General features: G+C 30.9%; 1 protein-coding gene across 1 annotated transcript; it reads left to right on the forward strand.

The window, feature by feature from the left end:
• The first annotated feature begins 288 nt into the window (after window positions 1–288).
• Window positions 289–14735, forward strand: LOC145935165 (uncharacterized). Its single transcript, XM_083036277.1, has 24 exons — window positions 289–399; window positions 1383–1761; window positions 1913–2017; window positions 2233–2447; window positions 2606–2821; window positions 3083–3250; window positions 3315–3613; window positions 3980–4136; window positions 4344–4530; window positions 5448–5457; window positions 5775–5934; window positions 6507–6842; window positions 6979–7194; window positions 7416–7580; window positions 7657–7955; window positions 8283–8439; window positions 8683–8880; window positions 10718–10846; window positions 11420–11908; window positions 12670–12885; window positions 13181–13345; window positions 13415–13713; window positions 13888–14044; window positions 14279–14735. Exons 1-24 carry the CDS (start codon window positions 321–323, stop codon window positions 14464–14466), a joined length of 4989 nt encoding a protein of 1662 aa, XP_082892403.1. The 5' UTR covers window positions 289–320; the 3' UTR covers window positions 14467–14735.
• The last annotated feature ends 466 nt before the right edge of the window (window positions 14736–15201 follow it).

The following is a 15201-nucleotide window of genomic DNA, read 5'->3' on the forward strand; positions in this document are numbered from 1 at the left end:
ATAATAAAAATATAAATACGAAGAAAGAACAGTCTCACTAATAGTTATTATATCTGTTATTAGCTTTAAAGATGTCAAAATCTTGTGAACGAGATTATTTCACGACTTTCATAAAACATTTCTCGATAATACATATATATTTGTATTTATTTCGTTGAATATCGCTATATCAATATGACGGTGTCATTCTAAATTCCTTTTCCTCTGCCATAATACCACTCATCGAAATAATATGTAGATTATCGCGGGGCATTCCGAGTGACGATTGGGTCTGACTTGGGTCCCACCAAGATCAGTTCCTCGTTGACTATGATCGCGCCATGTCGACGGCGCGCCTGCAATTGAACGTACGCGTTGCATTCTCAGTGATCTTGTTTTTGTTAGCTTTACTGCCGTCGTGTGAGTAACTTATATAACGTTTTCATATAAAGTCTGTTATTGTTCCTGACGCGGTAATGGAGTTTTGTGCGAAAAACGACTGCGGAAGCTTCACAAGCTTCGTATACTTCGAATATTGACACGATTTAATTGCAAAATTAAAAATCATATATTTATTTAACTCATTGTGTCATGGAATAATTCGGCAAGTCGTGGAATTGACATAAATGGAAATAATAATATGCCATAAAATATCTAAACGGAATAATTATAAATATATGCAACGAGCGATCAAAATATTTAAGATCGAAATATTTTTAAATAATTTGTCCGCATTTTAAATCAAAATAAATTTTAAACATGTGGAAGAAACGAAACGTAATATTTCTGCCTATGTTGAATGATTATTAAATATTCATAAACTGGCACGGTCACGATACCGGTACCTGTTTACATTGAGCCGTTTTTGCTATAATCAAGAACCGAAGCGATCGTGCATACACTGTATTTACGCATTATTATCTTAAAACCTTGAGTCATGTGTAAAAGTCGTTCCCCTCTTCATTTGTATATATTCCTCTTTTGGTCATAAAAATTACGATTAATCAGATTATTGATCAGATTTTTCTCTACTCATAAAAACATTAATTTAATTATATAAATATTATATAAATATAATAAATTATATAAATTATATAAATAGTATAAATTAAATAAATTATATAAATTATATAAATACAAAATATATAAATGTATATATTAATATACATTTTTAATTATATAAATATACAATATACATATAGTATGTATATACATATATTGTATAATTTTGAATGCTATATTAAAGTTCTCGATTATCCGTGCTTAAAAAGAAAAGGCTGACAAAAACAATTGGATAATATTTAAAGTATCTGATATATTATATAATAATCTGATATACATATATACGATAAAATATCTTTTGAAAATGAGTAGACATTTAAGTAGAAATTATGCACTTTTAGCATCCACTCAGTATGTCGATCGTACATATGATACTGTATACAATCCCCCTGATCGATACGTGCCAACCGCGAATGGCCCACCTGGTCAGAGCAAGAGAGGTTCTTCCGGACCACCAGGTCATAATAAATGGGAAGGTGATGGCAGAGGGCCACCAGGTGGTCGTGGTCCACCCGGATTAGCGGGCAATAGTCCTCCAGGATTAAATGGTAAACGTCCTCCGGGCTGGAACGGAGTAAACATCGAAAGACCGTCCGAAGATGAGAAATATATAGATAACGAAGAATCCACTTATAAACCTCGTCCTACTGAAAGAGGCCCTTACGGTCCGGACGATCGTACATCCGATTCAAACAAAAATTCCCAAAATCAACGATGCAGGTACGTCTCAAGTGAAAATATTCAATTTCTTACTAATGAAAAAATAAATCTCTTCTAATATAATTTATAATAAAAATTTTATTCTTATTTATGCTAGATTATAAGTTCAAATATCTGATGAAAATATTTTAATATAATTACTATTAAACAGAGACAACGAGTTTCATTGCAAGAGTAACGAGTGTCTACCACAAAGTGTCAGATGCGATAAAAGAATTGATTGTCGCGATGCCAGCGACGAAGCATTTTGTATTGCGTAAGCTAAATACTCCTTTAACTGCGTGTGTCTTTAATTTGCATGCATGTATATCTGATAAACATACATGTGAATGAATGCAATAATAACAAGATTTGATTCGCAAATTTTTTTTTTTTTTATTTTTTTTTTTTATTTAATCGCCTTCTTCATTTTTTCATTTTATAATATAAATCTCAGACTTGCGATTAAGTGCACAATTCGCAAAATTATAGGGATAGATTTGGAGAAAGTGGCTGTGCCTTGCCTAAACAACCGGAAAATGGAAATTACGTATTGGATGGTTGTGATAGTTGCACTAAACGTCCTGGCGATACAGTTCCCTTAAAAAGCATTCTCACTTACAATTGTAAAAACAATTATTTACTGAGCGGAAACACCATTTCCATTTGTGTCGACAACGAATGGTCTGAACCACCTTCCTGTTACAGTAAGTTTTATTTTGATGATATTAATTTCTGAAAATATCAAAATAAAATTTATATAAAAGTAACATTTTTTTTTAATTAATAAGGAAATAATCTAAAAATATGTGTCGTATAATATAAGAATTATTATTTATCTTCTCTTTAATTATTATCTCCGTAGAAGTCTGCCCACCGTTAAACAGCACGAGTGTAGACATTTCCTGCAGCTACAAGGAACAAACAGTGTCCTGCAGCGAACGTATACTGCCTGGTACACGGGCTACGCTCGCCTGTAAATCATCTTATAAATTACCTTTAACGAACGATCCGGCTTACAGAGAGATCACGTGTCTTGACGATGGTTTATGGGATCGTCGCCTTTTTCGTTGTCTACCCGGTATTTGTTACTCGCATATTTTTAATAGAAGAAAAAAAGTCTTGACAAATTAAATATTCTCCTTGCCGTCATTAATAATCTAAATATGAGCAATAGAAAATTTTTCTTCAGTAATTATCATTTATGTACATTTTACAAGATTATAGTTTTGTAATATTTTTTCAGCTTGTAATTTAGTGGTTTACGTATCATAAAAAAAATATAAAAAGCGGAAATATTAAAAAAATATATAAAAATATATATTTCTGTTTATAATTGCAGAATGCGGGACGTCCACTGCACGCGGTAATACTTTAATCGTAAACGGATTCGAAGCTAAAGTAGGAAAATTTCCCTGGCACGTTGGTATTTACGCCAAGAAATCACGTACGAATGAGTACGAGCAGATATGCGGTGGCACTCTCATTAGCAGCTACCTCGTCGTAACAGGTAAATTATCGCGAATACGGATGATCATATTCATATTGTTTACTCTTTTTGTGTGTATTCACAGCGGCTCATTGCGTTTACGATGAAGTCAACAATAAACTTAATAGCGCGCGGAATTATGCTGTGGCTGCTGGCAAACATTATCGTGATTGGAACGCGAGAGAGCAATATGCACAGAAGTCATCGGTAGAGAATATCCGATTGGGCGGCAGATATATGGGGGCGAGGAGTAATTTTGCCGACGACATAGCCTTGTTGAAGTTAAAGACACCCTTCGAGCTGACTACCTTAGTGAAGCCAGTCTGTATGGATTGGGACAATGAATACGAGAGGGAACAGCTGCAAGTGGGCCAAGTCGGCAAGGTAACGGTGATCTAATATCAATCGTGAGAACTAATTGATCGCCTTGAATTAATCGCGAGGGTGCTTTGTAGCTGAGCGAAAATACATTTAGGAAACTAATAGCTGTTAATTACATCAACGATATGGTTTTGAATTAAACTTTAATCGCGTATAGTTAGGATATCGTTACATCATGCTCGCGTTAATTGACAAATATATATATGCGCACATTTTCGAGAACCTATATACTTATATATCGAATAGACTATCTAATTTTTGTGAAGCAGAGGATTAGAAAACGACTCGTTTCGCGTGTTCAGGGAGCGAAGGAGAATCAAACGTAAAGAGAAAATAGAACGGACTCGTGAGCTCACTTCGTGATTTCAGGTGGTCGGTTGGGGCAGAGACATTAGAGGTGAATCCACCAGGAACTTACAGGAAATTGACATGCCGTTCGTGCCGTACCAACAGTGTTTGTCCGCAGTGCCTGTAGATTTCCGAGGATACCTCACGTCCGACAAATTCTGCGCCGGCCGTTTGAACGGTGAGTCCGTGTGTGTGCAAATAGTTGTGAAATTTATTCATGGTAGTTATATACATAGATCTTTCTCATTATTGTCGTAATGATTTAATTTGTTGATATAATTTTTTTTTTGACGATAGTAATTCTTTGTTATGAGAATATAATTGCATACTTCTCATTAATTTTTCATAATTATATACATAATAAAAATAATTGCACAATTATCAGGTTCGAGTGTCTGCGAAGGAGATAGTGGTGGAGGTTTATGTTTCGAGAAAAATGGTATTTGGTACCTTCGTGGCCTCGTGAGCGTAAGCCCAGTCAGGAACGGTGGTTGCGATTACAAGTCGTATGTTGGATTTACCTACGTCAGTAACTTCCGTGATTGGATTCGCGAGGCTTATATTATCAATGAGTAACAGGGATGTTTTTAAAGGGGAATAAGTTGGATGCACGGAATACGAGCATTATCACATTTAATAATAATGTCAGATGAGTGGATGTGACGCACGAAACAATAGGAAGGAAACGTTACAGAGATAAACAATTGTATATATTTTAAAAAATCTTAATATTGATTGATAAAACACGAAAAAAAGTTAGAATTTTAAAGATTTACGTGATAAAGTTGACTTATATTTTGAAAAAAATGATGTGTGAAACTGATAAATATTAATTAAACAAATTATGATAAGTATGTGAATTATAAAAAGTTTTTATAATAAAGCGCTATAATTACTGTACTATAATATTGTAACACGTTTGCAAAGAAATAAATGAGAAAATTATTAGGTACTTCTGTTTCTATTAGATTGATACATATCAATATTTTTTAAAAAATTAACATTAATTATTCGCTATTGTCTTTAACAATGTAAGATATTATATATCATTTAAAAATTTGTTAAGTTGTCAATCTGCTGTAATTTTGTTTTTTATATCCATTTCGAGTACAATCCATCTCTATCATTTCCATCTTCATCACAGAGAGACGTCATGGAAAAATAACTACTTAAAAAGAAGAATTTTCTTTAGCACTTTATTTCGGGTTATCTCTAATTAACACACTTCCATCATAGATTAAGTTAAAGATAAGAAATTTAATTCGTTTGCCGCGAGGATCGTATAAATAATTTGATGATTTTTTGACCTATTAACATTTTATTATTTAACTTTTTAACATAATGAATTATTCTATACTATAATTAATTAGCATTTACACAAGCTTTCTTCAGACATAAATAATAAATTAAAGATTATATATCACCACATTTCTCTTATACTACGAAATTTGTGTTATCTTGAAGTAAACGATAATGCTGCCCGTATTAGATTTCGTTCTGTAAGTATATCAAGTTTATTAAATTAATGTTAATTTTCAGAAAAATGAAGATAAATTGTTAAATACGAAAAAGTTCTATGAATCATTATCATCGACGTTGTGTTAGTAAAATATAGATATATTGTAGATGGTAATTATTATTTCGTAGTTACAGCATTTCTTCGATAACACAAACGAAAAATATTTACATTTACTTTAACATCTGTTTTTATTGTTATGTTACCAATTGTGACATTATCATTCTCAACTACATTTTCTAACACGATCCAACTTGACATCGTTGACAAAGTAATTTGTAGATGTGTAAGGCATTCCAGATATGCATTTGGTTCGATACCAATTCCACAGTCAGTTCTTTATTGTCAACTCTTCTTTACTGTTACGAGTACAGTTGCGACATCGGTGCGCTTGTAATTATGAACGCAAACATTATATTCTCGGTAGCTGTGTTATTATGGATAGCTTTGCTGCCATCGCGTAAGTACTCTTATATATTCTGGATTAAATTTTCACTGTTTGTTTTTTCCTAAAACGATTGCGTTTTACGGATTTCCGTGCTAATGATAATTATCAAAATTTGTGATTCTGTATAAAAATATAATTTCATTAATGTTTTCAATGCATTTCTGCATTATCAAATAATCAAGCAAAATCAAATAGATATATAATATACGTATAAATGCGCAAATAGTAAAACTAGCTTATAATATTTATAGATTAAAACTCACGAAATTTTACACAAGTTTATGTTTATGCTGTGTTTAAAAAGTAATCGCATATATTATTTACGCATTAATAAGTCGAATTTGAATCATCCATGAAAATTTAATTTTTTTAGTATCTTTTTTTAAATTTACAACATAATTAGATTGCTGATTAAATTTTTAAAAAAATTAAACATTAAAATATTTCTTACTTAAATGCGCAGAAAATAAATATAACATGGCATTATTTAAAGTTTTTTTATATGTACACATGTGTGTGTGTATGCATAATAAAATATTTTTTGATAATTAATAGAAATATTTACGATAAAATTATATTTTTAGCATCTGTGTGTCAGAATAATGAGGAACTAAATTCTTGGATCGACGCAATTTATGTCGTTGTATGTGCATATGATATTTTTAATTTATGTGCTCCAACAACTCTATATATGCACCACAGACGACTAAAATCTTTGGATGTTTGTATATTACCTGATCAACCAGAAAACGGACATTATGAATTGAACGGATGCAGAGAGCCTTGTAACAAAAGTTTTAATGATACAGTTCCTCGCAACAGTATTCTTACTTATAGTTGTGAAAAAAATTACGAACTAAGCGGAAACGCAATTTCCGTCTGTATCAATCTTACATGGTCCGAATTGCCTTCGTGTCTTAGTAAGTTCATTTATAGCGATATTCACATTTGAAAACATAAGACAGAGTTTATATACAAGCAAAACTTTTTGTTTAATCATAAAATTTTATAAGATATAAAATTTATCATTTACTTTCGATATTTTTATTTTTATAGAAGTCTGTCCATCATTAAGAAGCACGAGCGTAGATATTTCCTGTAGTCGTAAGGGAGACATAGTGTCCTGCAACAATTTTGTATTGCCTGGTACACAAGCTACATTTAGGTGTAAACCATCTTATAAATTACCCGTAACGAATGATCCAGGTTACAGGGAAGCTACATGCCTGGACAATGGTACATGGGATAATCACATCTTTCGCTGTATACCAGGTATTTGTCATTTATATGCATTCGATATAAAATGAACACCAAAAACAAATTAACATTTTCTGTTCCCAGTAATGTTATTTGTCAATAGAGATTGCATTGATTCTTTTCCTCGACAAAATATTTCTTATGTATTAAAGATCGTAATTTATAATCTGTCGGTTTGCGTATTATAATTACTATCATATCACACAAATCGAATCAATAAAGTTTTGCTTAATTAGAGTGCGGGACATCCATCGCACGCGGTCAGACTTTAATTGTAAATGGATATGAAGCTAAACTAGGAGTTTTTCCCTGGCATGTTGGTATTTATGCCAAGCAACAATCAGATAATTATGAACAGATATGCGGCGGTACTCTTATTAGTAGCAGTCTCGTAATATCAGGTAAATCGTCGTGCGAGAATAATTATTTTACTTTCAATGTTTATTTTTATTGTAATTTTTTCATTTTTATTCGTAGCGGCTCACTGCTTTTATGATGAGGTTTTTAACCAGATTAATAATGCGTCTAAATACGCCGTTGGAGCCGGCAAATATTTTCGCGATTGGGACGCCAGAGATGAATACGCCCAAAAATCGTTAGTCAAGAGTATTCGACCGGGCGAGAGATATATGGGACTGAGAAGTAATTACGTCGATGATATAGCCCTTGTGAAATTACAAACACTCTTTCAGCTTACTACTTTAGTGAGACCTGTCTGCATTGACTGGGACAATCAGTACGAGAGAGAGCGATTAAATGTACAACAATCTGGCAAGGTAATATTAATTTCGTGTTAATTATGAAAATAAGTTGAATAATTGTCTTATTATAATATTTTAATTAATTTCAAAAATGTTTTGTAATCAAGCAAAAATAAATTTGAGAATTTAATAATTATGTATTAGATTGTTATCACTTGTGTTTTTATTAATTATTACGAATGCATGCACATGATTTTGAAAATAGATTTGTATATAAACAGAATTTTATTTAATTTTTGGAGTATGTTCTTTATTTTAAATAATAGTTTTGCTTGTTCACAAAAAAGCAAGCATCAATTGTAAAGCAAAAACGGCACGCGAGATTTCATTTCTTGATTTCAGGTTGTCGGTTGGGGTAAAGATATTACAGGAAAGTCTACCAAGAACTTGTACGAAATTGACATGCCATTCGTGCCCTATCATCAGTGTTTGTCCGAAGTACCCATGGATTTCAAAGGATATTTAACAATAGATAAATTCTGTGCCGGTCATTTGAATGGTGAGCTTATGCATATTTTTTGTAAAATTTATTCGCAGTTTTTCACGCAGAATATTTGACACAAATATTATATATATGATTAATAATGTCAATTGATTTTTGATGGGTAATATAATTTTGATAACACAAGATTAATTTTGTTATAAATGAACAAGAAATGCGTAAATGTTTGAAATTCCATGTTAAAAATTTGTAGCTTGTACATAATAAAAAAATATATACATAATTATACAATTATATCAGGTTCAAGTGTTTGCGATGGGGATAGCGGCGGCGGTATATGCTTCGAGAAGAACAGTGTTTGGTATCTTCGTGGTATCGTAAGCATAAGTCCAATCAGGAACGGTGATTGCGATTACAATTCGTATGTTGGATTTACCTACGTCAGTAATTCCCGTGATTGGATTCGCCAAGTTTATAGCAACGCGCTTCGAGAATTGTGAATTGCTGAATGCAAGATATATGTATATGTTGCCGACATATGTTGTATGATCAATCTGGGGATTGATATTAGACAAATTTATATACATATGTATGTGATATCAATAACAAAATATTGCAAAAAGTGGCAATTGTACATTTTCAAAAATTTAGTATAAGTAGAATATAAATTGAATAAAGTGACCTTACAGAAAGAAAACCTTTTAAAGATGAAAAATGCATCAAATACGTAAAAGAGAAAAATATAAATATTTGCAACAAATAAAAATTAGAAAACAAATATTATGTGTGTTATATAATTATAAACTTAATTCTTCAAAAAGAAATTTTAAATTAATTAACCAGCGAAATATGTAGTTAATTATGAATTGTCAATTTTTAGACGACATTAAACGATTTAGTATTTTTTTATTTGTATACAGCACATTTTATATATCACATATTTATATTTTAAAAGAAAATATTTATTACTTTATGTTAATTTTACAAACTGTACAAAAAGGCTTAAGAATTAAAGTAAAGTATAAAACTTCGCCTAGATCAGAAAATATTTATATAAGGTCTCTACAAATCTATAGATAATATTAATTTTTTGTATTAATAGTTTACAAATCTTAATTTAAAAAATTATAGATTATTGAATAAATATAAAATCTTATATTCCAAGGACGAACATTTTATATATAGGACTTACTTAGAAGTAATTTTGCCAACACACATTTAGATGTGTTTAACATCTTAAATATAATGATATAATATTGTAATATAGTAATGAAGAAAATGTTCGCTATTTAATAATTAACACTAGAATAATGTCGGATTGGATTGTGTTGTACCACTCAGCTGTTCTATCTTGCATTGATTGTCCCTGTCCTTCTGAATGAGCCTTACTAAGATAATGAGGTGCAAGAATATCTTTAGTTTTAAAAGAACTATATCGTTGGCAAAATTACTATGCACAATATTAGTTATGCATAGTTAAGATATTTTTCTACACATTATTTATCTTAATCGCATAAGTGAGAAATTTTGACGAGAAACCTATTATCTTTATACATATACCGGCCTATCATAGACGTCATATAATCATAAGATTTCTTGTTTGTTGCATAGCTCCAGTACATAATGTAATAAGTACAAAATAAATGCAACGTAATAAAATCTGGGAATTATCCATCGATTACAATTTATTTTTGTCGTCTTTGTATTCATTGCTGGCGCAAAATCATTACATTTTTCGAAATAGTAACTACCGCCAGTAAAAAAAAAAAGTATCTTGCAGATTGATTCGGATTATTTTCTATTAATATTTATTTATTTTATATTAGACATTAAATTTTTTTACTGTGTGATATAACTATTTTTATCTTAAAATTGTAAATTGCAAACCTCATTATAATTAATCAGTTTTTAAACTTTATTTTAATTTTTTCGGAATAAATAATAAATTTAAAAAATTATTTCTTGTATAACTGTCTTTAAATTTTGTATTATATAAGTTAGATTAAATAATACAATATTAGGGTTTTTAAAAAGATAGAAATATAATAATTAAAACAGAAAATAGAATCTCATTATTATTATCTACTTATTATTATCTATTTATTAATTAATATTATCTGCTATTTTAAAATGTCAAAATTTTGCAAATAAAATTTTTTTGCAGCATTAAAATATGTTTTAATAGTACGCGTTCAAAGTATTTATAAAAATTATTTCGTCACCGGAAATCCCAGAGACTTTAATGATGATGATTTCATTCGTGTATCTTTTTCCTGATACGATGCTATTTGACGTCGCGAGTTTATCTATAGGTTATCATGAATATTCTGTGTTTTAATCAGCCTCGTAGTGAATTTCATGGCCAGTTTTTCATCGACCGTGAATAATGATTGTTATATTGGCAGCGCATCTATGAACGCACGCGTTATATTCTCGGTGATTTTGTTGGCTGTATTACCGTCACGTGAGTAATACGGGGGGATGTTATAATGAAATTAGTAATTAAACTTTTTGCTCGATTCATTAATATATACTTGTCTCTTGTTAAACTACGTATTTAAGAATTTTAATAAAACATATTTAAAGTTTCTCATATATACATATATTATACGATATAACATCTTTCGAGAATTCATAAAAACATTTTTTCATTTTTCCATTTTATATATTATATATAGTACCGGCCAAAATTATATCATCTTTCGATTTTTTTAACATAATTGGTTTTAAAGTACACGCATCTTTATCAATATCTTTTGATGGTAGTAATAGAGCTTATTGAACAAATAATTTTTCATCAAATAATGAACAATAATTTATGAAAAATTAGTTTTATTTAAAATCTTCAAAACATGTTAAATTTAATAATAAACTTTAAATTATTATAACAAATATAAGGTGGCTTTCTGCCACCAGGTGTCTACTATTTATATATAATTTTAAGCGCATTCGACGTATTTTAACAAAAGTTATATTAAAAAATCGAAAGATGATATAATTTTGGCCGGTACTATATATGATAAATTATATGTTTTAGCGTCCATATCCCAAGGCAACGAAGCTCAAAATAGTCCATATAGTGCATACGGTGTGTATAATCGTCAAGATGCACGCCAAAATGATTCACCAGATCGGAACAATGGTTATTACAGTGTTCGTCAAGAGGCATCTCAAAATACCTCACCAGATCGGAACATTCTTCGTCTTATCGAAAAGCCATCTCAAAATAGCTCACCAAATCGGGTTGTATACAATCCTATTCGTATCAATACTAATGGTTTTGATAACATAGATGTGACAGATGAGAATAGGCTATCCAATTCACGCGATTGTTTCTTGCCTGAACAACCGGAAGGTGGACGTTACGAATTAAGAGATTGCGATGAACCTTGTAATAAACATCCTAATGACTTAGTTCCCGAATTCAGCGTTCTCACTTATACTTGCAAAAACAATTACATACTAAGCGGAAATAACATTTCGGTTTGTATCAATCAGAGATGGACTCCACCGCCTTCGTGTCTTAGTAAGTGTCTTACAATTAGTTATTTTAATGATGTACAGAGTATACAAAAAAGGTGATACTAAATTTTAGGAATATGTAGTACTATCGTAATGTAGTACTCATATTAACAATCCAAAAAATCTTAATAAGTAGTATTTTAAAAACCATTTATTTCCGAGTTATAAAGCATTTTCTGTTATTATAGAACTCATTTAGAGTATGCATTGTATGATATATTTATATACACTGCGACTGCTCGTTATATTCATCTCTTAGAAGTTTCTAAGGTCGACGAGTTTATTGACAATTTTTAATTCTCTGTCAACAAAGTTCATCTACGAACGCTCGCATATCCATCGATTTTATCATTGTTTTGAAATGATAATCGTTGACAGTGTCTGGTTTTGTGTTGTCTGAGAAATATAGAGTTAAATTTTACATAAATTTTGAAATAACATTCATTTCATGTATGGCAGAGCAAATGTCAATGTTACAAAAGCAATAGATTTGCTATAGATTGAATTTATTTAATAACAGAAAATATATAACTCGACAATAAATGGTTTTTTAGAATACAACTTATTAAGACTTTTTGATTCGTTTTTACGAGTACTACATACTCCTAAAATTTGGTATCACCTCCTCTGTACATACTGTATATTTTTGAAAGTGTCAACTAATGAAAGTAGCATTAGTAACAATATTTTTTTAATCTAATAATTTTATAAATTATGCAGAATATCACATGTATTATTTACTTTTTTCTTTGTTTATCTCTGTAGAAATTTGTTCAGCGTTAAGAAGCACGAGCGTAGATATTTCTTGCAGCTATAAAGAAGAAACAGTGTCTTGCACGAAACATGTATTACCTGGAACAAAGGCTACGCTTGATTGTAAACCATCTTATACATTACCTTCCACGAACGATCCGGCTTATAGGGAGATCACATGTCTCGAAGATGGTTTATGGAATAATCATGTTTTTCGCTGTCTACCAGGTATTCATCATTTGCATGTTTTTAATGTAAAAACAAAAAAATTTTGACGAATTAAACATTCTTAGTACATATTCAAAGATGTTATCTACTAACTGACTAGCAATTTTTTTTTCTTAAAAATCACTGTCTTTCTTTCTTTCTCTCTCTTGTGATCTGTATATGTGTGTGTATGTTTCTAAATGCAAAATTATACTTTCAAAACTATTCTGATTTGTAATTTATGGTTACGTAATTACCGACTTATGTAATCACCGTTATATAACAAGAAGATATTAATAGGATTTTGTTTAATTAGAATGCGGGACGTCGATCGCACATGGTAACACTTTAATCGTAAATGGACTTGATGCAAAAGTAGGAGTATTTCCCTGGCACGTTGGTATTTACTTGAAAAAGAATGCGAGCGAATATGAACAGATATGCGGTGGCACTCTCATTAATAGTAATCTCGTCATATCAGGTAAATTTTGCGTGTATGAATTATCTTATTCTTAATGTTTATAGATACTTTATTTATGTGTCTTCACAGCGGCTCATTGCTTTTATGATGAGGCTTTCCACAAAGTCGATAACGCGTCGAATTATGCTGTGGCCGCTGGAAAATATTATCGCGATTGGGATACTAAAGAAGATTACGCTCAGAAATCATTGGTGGAAAGTATCCGAATGGGCGATAGATACTTAGGTTTGAGGAGTAATTATGCTAATGACATAGCCCTGTTGAAACTGAAAAGATCTTTTCAACTGACTACTTTAGTGAGACCTGTCTGTATGGATTGGAGCAACCAGTACGAGAGAGAGCAATTGCAAATGGGACAAACTGGCAAGGTAACATTATTCAAATGTTACTCGTAAGAATCAATTAATTTGTTAATTTAATGAAATTTAGAGAAATATATTCTATGGGTTTTATGAAATACGATTAAAGGATGTTCTGTTACACATAGAAAGAGAATCAGAGAGAAAATGAAACGGATATATGAATTTATTTCGTGATTTCAGGTGGTCGGTTGGGGCAAAGACATTACAGGTGAATCTACCAAGAACTTACAAGAAATTGAAATGCCATTCGTGCCATATCATCAGTGTTTGTCTGTAGTGCCTCGAGATTTCCAAGGATATCTCACAAACGATAAATTCTGTGCTGGTCACTTGAACGGTGAGTTTATGTGCGCAAATAATTATGACATTTATTCACGTTACATATTCAGGTTTTTTTAAATTGTCGTAATGATTGATAATATCCATTTAATGATAAATAATATGACTTTAATGGCACAGTGATTGTGTCACAACAATGAAATGTTTGTACATTTTTCCTGTTAGTGATTCATCATATTTAATGAAAGTATATGTAATTGGACAATATATATATATATATATATATTTTCAGGTTCGAGTGTTTGCGATGGAGATAGTGGCGGTGGTATATGCTTCGAGAAAAACGGTATTTGGTATCTTCGTGGTGTCGTTAGTGTAAGTCCCTCGAATGAGAATAGTTGCGATTACAATTCCTACGTTGGGTTTACCCATGTCAGTAGTTCCCGCGAATGGATTCGTCAAGCGTATACAAATGCATAAATATTTCGAGAAACTTGAGTTATCGAATCCAAGAAATATGTATATTGCTTGCATCATGGAGCTAGTAATAATGCCAAACGAATGGAGTGTAAAAAAACCTACAGTAATATCGTATTGCGGAAATTCACACAATTGTACATCTTTTCTTTAAAGTTTTAATATGTGTTGAAAAGAACGCAAGAGAATGGACATAGAGATATATAAAATATAATTATGTTTTGTCGAGATTATGTAATAATTTAAAATATAAACATTACAAAAAATTAGAATGCCAAGTATTAGAATGCCAAGTATTAAGTATTATTATCTATTCGTTTTAAAGTGTCAAAATTTTACAGACAAAATTATTCCGTAGCTACGAAATATATCTTACAATTAATAACAAACGTTTAAAACATCTACATATTTTGTTATTAAAAGGCTGAGAAATATTACTTTAATGCTGACAATTACATTCGGAAACATTTTTTCCTGATACGATGCTATTCGACATCGCGAGATTATCTGGTCGTGAATATTCTGAGTTTTGATCAGCCTCATAGTATATTTCACGACTAGTTTCTCGTTTAAATAATAATTGTCTCGTTTAAATAATAATTGTCATATTGGCATGGCAGCGCGTCTACAGTTATAAACGCACGTGTTATAAGTTATAATCGCGCTGATTTTCGTCGTTGTTGGTTTTACTACGTCACGTGAATAATTTACATAATGTTTTGATTTCATGCGAGAAGT

This window comes from Prenolepis imparis, unplaced genomic scaffold (assembly GCF_030444845.1).
Source record: "Prenolepis imparis isolate NDT839.2.m4 unplaced genomic scaffold, iyPreImpa1.0 SCAF_4, whole genome shotgun sequence".
NCBI classification, from domain to species: Eukaryota; Metazoa; Arthropoda; class Insecta; order Hymenoptera; family Formicidae; genus Prenolepis; species Prenolepis imparis.

Excerpts from the sequence above, each read along its gene's own strand:
- LOC145935165 (XM_083036277.1), top strand. The coding sequence starts at position 321 with ATGTCGACGGCGCGCCTGCAATTGAACGTACGCGTTGCATTCTCAGTG. Across the intron at positions 7,956-8,282 it reads ATGTACAACAATCTGGCAAG|GTTGTCGGTTGGGGTAAAGA; the intron begins GTAATATTAATT and ends TCTTGATTTCAG. Across the intron at positions 12,886-13,180 it reads TGTTTTTCGCTGTCTACCAG|AATGCGGGACGTCGATCGCA; the intron begins GTATTCATCATT and ends TTGTTTAATTAG.